Source organism: Acyrthosiphon pisum, chromosome X (genome assembly GCF_005508785.2).
Source record: "Acyrthosiphon pisum isolate AL4f chromosome X, pea_aphid_22Mar2018_4r6ur, whole genome shotgun sequence".
NCBI lineage: Eukaryota > Metazoa > Arthropoda > Insecta > Hemiptera > Aphididae > Acyrthosiphon > Acyrthosiphon pisum.
The window spans coordinates 90,745,641-90,751,553 of record NC_042493.1 but is presented as its reverse complement, the minus strand read 5'-3'; the positions used below and the strand labels follow the sequence as shown (position 1 = coordinate 90,751,553).

The following is a 5,913-nucleotide window of genomic DNA, read 5'->3' as shown; positions in this document are numbered from 1 at the left end:
ATATTACATACAACTATTGAGTATTGTCTGTAGCATAAAGGATTCTAATTTTAATAATCTAAAAATTTACCTACTTCATAATACTGAATGGGTAAAATTAAAAAAAAAATCCTAATTAATTTAAATTGAGTTAGTTTGTTATCTTTTATGATTTCATTTTTTTCTTTTTGAGAATTTGAGAAAAGCGTGCGTTGTCTGAATTGTTATGTATTGTATTGTGCTATTCAACAAAAATAAGTTTAAAAAAAAGTAAGTGGGTGTTGATTTGCTATACAGTAGATTATAAGTGGGTCGCTGTAATGGATGGTGTTAAATTTGAATTCAATGATAAATGAAATTCAATATCATTGTAAAAGAAAAACGATTCTGAGCGAAAACGGTCAGTCAGCCTATGATATTAGGTAGGTACTAAATACTAAGCATATTAATTGATGGTATTATTGTGATTAAAGTAATTTATGTATATAAACCTATTTACGTGGAACCTTGTTTTAAGCTATCAATCCTTAGATATAAAAGTTCAACATTTCATACATTTTTAACTAGGTACAAAATAATTTTTTAATTTGAAATTTGAAATTTTGTCAACATTCGAACTGAAACTGCTTATAAAAAAAATAGTGCCTATGTATTTTTAATTTTTTTAAACTGCCATTTAAGCAATATATCAGGAGCTTTGTCTTAAATTGTCACGCTTTTTAACCAACAAATAAAATGTACCTAATTGACAATTATGGAAAAAAAAAACCCAAAATAATTGAAAACTAACAATGTCCGTAAACAGCTCAAAAAGAGTCAAAATATGATGCCGTATAGAAAATGAGAATATAAATATTCAGTGAAATTATTATTATTATGCAAGTTCTATTGCAATATGTGAAATGCAAAACCTCATCATTATAGTTACTACTCTAACTCTCACTCTTTTTATTTCAAATTATTATTTTTGTTTGAGTCAATTCATTTTGACTCACATTGTACTCAAATCTATAAGTTCCACCCGCTTAATCCTAGAGCTACCGCACGGTACGGCTTATGGGTCATGAAGCCGTGTTCCCATAGACTCGTGGGTGGTTTTTGGGTCATTAAAAACCTAAAACCTCACAAAGCATACGTTACACATTAATATAAATTGAACCCTCGAACATTTTGGAAGTTAAATTAAATATTTTTAATGGTTTGGCATTTACTTAGTTTATTGAAATGGTAGGAATACCTTTAACGAACTTGAGATCTGGAGATATACAAACTGAATTGTAGATACAATATGTACGTCATTTGTATTAGTTTGAAGTACACTATATACATCAGATGCTTAAGTAACGTGACTAAAACAGGACGAGGCTTGTTAGATTTACGTTCTAATCTAGACACTTACACAGTCCTAAGGTTAGAGGATAATGTACCTTACACAGATTTTAATAATAATAATTTATCTTCTTCAAATGATTGACTGTCATTAGATTCCGGTAAATTAAAAAAATCAAGCTACGTGATCTTGACTGTCTATCAAGAACTTCAGAGAATATATTCGAGATAGTACGAGATAGTGCAAGCCCCTAAATCCCGTAGTGGATTTGAAACTTCATCTACCTTGTTATGAAGCTCAGAGAATAATTAATCGAGTTTGGAAACCGATTTCTTAATTTCTTTTAATGCCAATTATAATCTATTAATTTTGGAGATTAGGTCAAGTCCAATGAGATCGATTCCGTAGGTTCTTTTACACCTAGTTTAACAGATTCACACACAGCACATAACCAAGACTCAGTTTTTTTTCTTTAAGTCTCACCACATACATTAACAAGTGACATGGTAAGGTTTAATACATTTAACACATTTTACAAAATCGTCGTATTCAGATACCTCTGCACTTTGAACAGTTCATAATACTAAATATCGATACGGAGCAGAGATAGACTAGAGACCGATTCGAATGATTGTTAAGAACGAACTGATTTTATATGATTATTGAAATTTTAATGTAATTATATTTACAATAAGTGCTGGGAACAGATAACTAAATAATCATCTTGATAAAGATAAATATAACAACACTATGTTGTATCTAAGATACAGATAAAAGATACACAAATCAAATTCATCAAACAAAAAAATAAAAAGTAAAAATATTTTATCTAGATAAACTACAGATAATTATAGATATTAAAATTAAAATAGCAAAAATTAAAAATATATATTATATACTAACTATTACTATTAGTCGTGTAAGTACATGCCTGTATAAAACCCAAAATATATTATTAGTATATCACGTATTTACTTGTCAGACTTATCAATTGTCATGAATATTAGGATATGACAATGTGTATTATATATAATTTATTATTTATATTAATTTCAGATGTTAATAGAGCGAATATGGAAAGAATACAATATGTTTAAATGGTTTTTTCAAAATGTATATGGATAAATAATTTTTCATTCAGTCAAAAAACGTGAGAATGTAATTCAATAATCCTCATAAGTTGTTATTACATTAATTTAAAAAAATTACATAAATCCACAGTATTTTTTTATGAGCGTCTGAAGTTAGAATTTTGACATAATCACAAAAATTTGATAATCAATTAGTCATTAGAAATTCTAACCAACTAGTCCAGGGATGGCCAACTTTTTGATAACTGCGTGTCAAATCAAAATGTTTGGTTTGATTTTATTTGCCTCGCGTGTCAGACCGAACTTTGCAGACTTTTTTTTTTTTTTAGTCGTCATGTAAGGCATCTGAAACTATCTGTTATCTGTAGACTGTTCTGTTGTACCTATGTTTATACGTAAACGCGAAATAAGAATTTATTGATCTAATCTAATCTCATCGTTTACGAGCTTAGGAAATGGAAAGTACAGATTACAATATCTTACGATATATTCCAATAATAAGTTAAAAATAGTTTAAAATTATCAATTAATTTTTTGGAAAGTAAAGTAAAAATTATTAATTATATTTGAAATAGGCCTGTCACTGAAATAATGCAAGAATGTCACTCCGTGACACGCGTGACATAGGTTCGCCATCCCTGAACTAGTCAATTAGTCTTAAAATATTATTTATGGAAAGTTGAAACTTATTAAATATATTATAATATTTTATACACACAATGACATTGTCAAATAGATTATTTTAGTAATAGATTAATTCAACCTACTTGTACTACTATAAATAAAGTAAATTACATTAATAGCAATTTAATCATAAAATACACTTATTAATATAGGTTGACAGACAGTTTTCGCAAAACATATCAAGTATAGGTACAAATCGATACAAATAAGTATACGTAATACTCATATGTCAAAATATTCTAAATGTTATAGTGTCAGTGTTCAATAAAAACAAATATTAATTTAACATACAAAATTATGATATTATTATAAATGTACATATCAAGTACCTATTTACTACAATTTATTATGTTATTCATAAATCATAAGTACTTTACTGAGAATACTCCTTAGTCCTTTCATTGTATAATATATATCTTGATAATTTCACTATTAATAATAATATTTGTGTTTCACTTCAACGATTATTCATAATTTTCATTTAAAAATATTACCTATGTGAACTCATTTGTAAATGAATTTAAAACATTAGTTAGTTTGATTTCAGTTAACATCAGAAAATGTCACACACCAAAAATCCTAAAACACTCTTAGTTTTTTTGTACTAAAGTTGTAAAAAAAAGTTATTATGAGTGTGAGATCAGTATTAAATACTTTTAACAAAGGTTTTTTGATTTTCGGTGGTGGTAGTATAAATTACAACCACTGTAATTATAAAACGTTGGCGGTATTTTATGTTTTGCGATGTATATTAATTTATAGTGGTTTGTATTTCATATACAAAGCCAACCTATGGGTAATAACTATATTTAAATTTATTTTAATAGTTTCGAATGGTAAAATAAATAATAGGCACATTGAAAAACATCCAGAATTTAAAATGTAATTTGGTCAACAGATATGCATTTCATATTTTCATACAACGTTCAGTCAAATGATAAAATAGTAATATATATCATAAACGTATAACCTATAAACTCTCATGATAATATTATTATACTCTTTATAATTTTTAAAATATAATACCGTAATATAACGTCTACAGTGCCAACCAATGGGTTATAACTATATTTCAATGTATTTTAATAGTTTCTTATGGTGATACTTAAATGATAGGCACATTGAAAAAAAATCCATAATTTAAAATTTAATTTGGTCAACAGATATATGTATTTCAGACAACGTTCATTAAATGACAAAATTGTAATATTACAATATAAAATCTTAACCTAAAAACCAACTCTTATGATAATATAATAGCTTATGATGATATACCCTTCATAAAATGTTAAAATATAATAGTTAATTGCCAAATAAATTGTTTAATATAGCACATTATCTTCTTGATAAACAAATATACAAAAGAATAATTCAATGACCAAATATAATTACCTTCCTGTAATATATAATATGATGTAATAATTGTGAAACATTTTTTTTTACAGCTTATAAAAGTTGATCCGGAAGTTTCTGAATTAATGTCTTTAATATATCTCAGCTGTTATGAATTATCTTTTATTGGAAAATTCTTGTGTCAAATTTGGCGCATATTTTTCGATAATTCACTGTCCATGGTATTGACTGAACTTGAATCAATTCACGAAAAGTTGATACGTTTGAATGTGAACGGGCTGATGAAAATAAAAAATATGAATTGGATTTCTAACGTTATAATTATTGGAAATATTATGGTATTTATTATAATTTTAACAATATGGATAATATTGGATCAACATTTTTTTGAAATAAAAGATATGGTAATTATTTATATCTAAACCTATTTTATAAGTTCATAAATAATCAGTTGTTTAAAGAATACTTTTATTTTGTATTTGGAATACGTATTCGAATACATTTAAAATAAATATATCCTGAATATAAATAAAAAAGTGTATATATGTATACATATATAAATACCTAAAAAATTAGTCAAATACTATTAGAATATATATTTTCCTTGCTAATATTTTTCAGTTTTGGAATGGTGAATCAATCGTATTTTATTCAAAGAGAAAAACTATTCTTTAAACCTAATTATAGTGCTTAAATTTAATTATAATTATAATTATACGATTTTTAATAGAAAATATATAAACTATTTTTATTAGTTTCAATAAAGTTTTTTTTAATGAATAAAAAAAACAAAAATAAAATATTCAGAATTTGAATTAGAATAATTGTATTCAAAACTATTTGAAACAGCATTCGAGTAAAAAGAAAGTAAAATGTTTTTTCTACAACACAGAAAAATATTTTTGTATGGTAATAGATCAATATATTCCATTTGAGTAAACTTTATACTTTTTGTTTTGTAATACGTTTGTCAGATTAATAAAACACAAGCTGCTTTCCATATATGTATATTGTATAACAATCTGTTTTGAACACTTTTGTTATATCATAGATACAACACAAGGGGCTGTTATTTATTGCTATATGTCACATTTTTTTAGGTGATGATAATATTTTTAAATACTTGCCAATGCGTTGTTTTTCATGAATATATACTACTAATATCATATATAAAGTGGATGGTCTACACAATAAATGAACAAATACCGGAAAGAAGATCTTGTTTAAGTACCTACAGAGACATGTATTTGGAAGTTATAGAATGCTTACATCAAGTCAATAAATCAATATACGGTGTACCTGCCATAGTTGTTTTCATTGCATCAAATGTCGCTGATATCATTATTATTATATACAGCCATTTATTATTCCCTAGAGACTTTAGTAATGATCCTCATTTGGTAGTTGCTTTCATGCGTTTGTTGACGAAAACAGTCAATGTTCTAATTTTATACATGATTGGTGACTCTACGGAAA

General features: G+C 26.0%; 1 protein-coding gene across 1 annotated transcript in view; it reads right to left on the bottom strand.

The window, feature by feature from the left end:
- Positions 1-987: 987 nt before the first annotated feature.
- The window catches only part of LOC115033178, a 6,014-nt gene continuing 1,088 nt past the window's right edge, over positions 988-5,913 (bottom strand). Inside the window, exon 3 of the mRNA XM_029485286.1 lies at positions 988-1,093. Coding sequence (XP_029341146.1) covers positions 988-1,093 — 106 coding nt within the window. The remainder of the gene's footprint in view (positions 1,094-5,913) is intronic.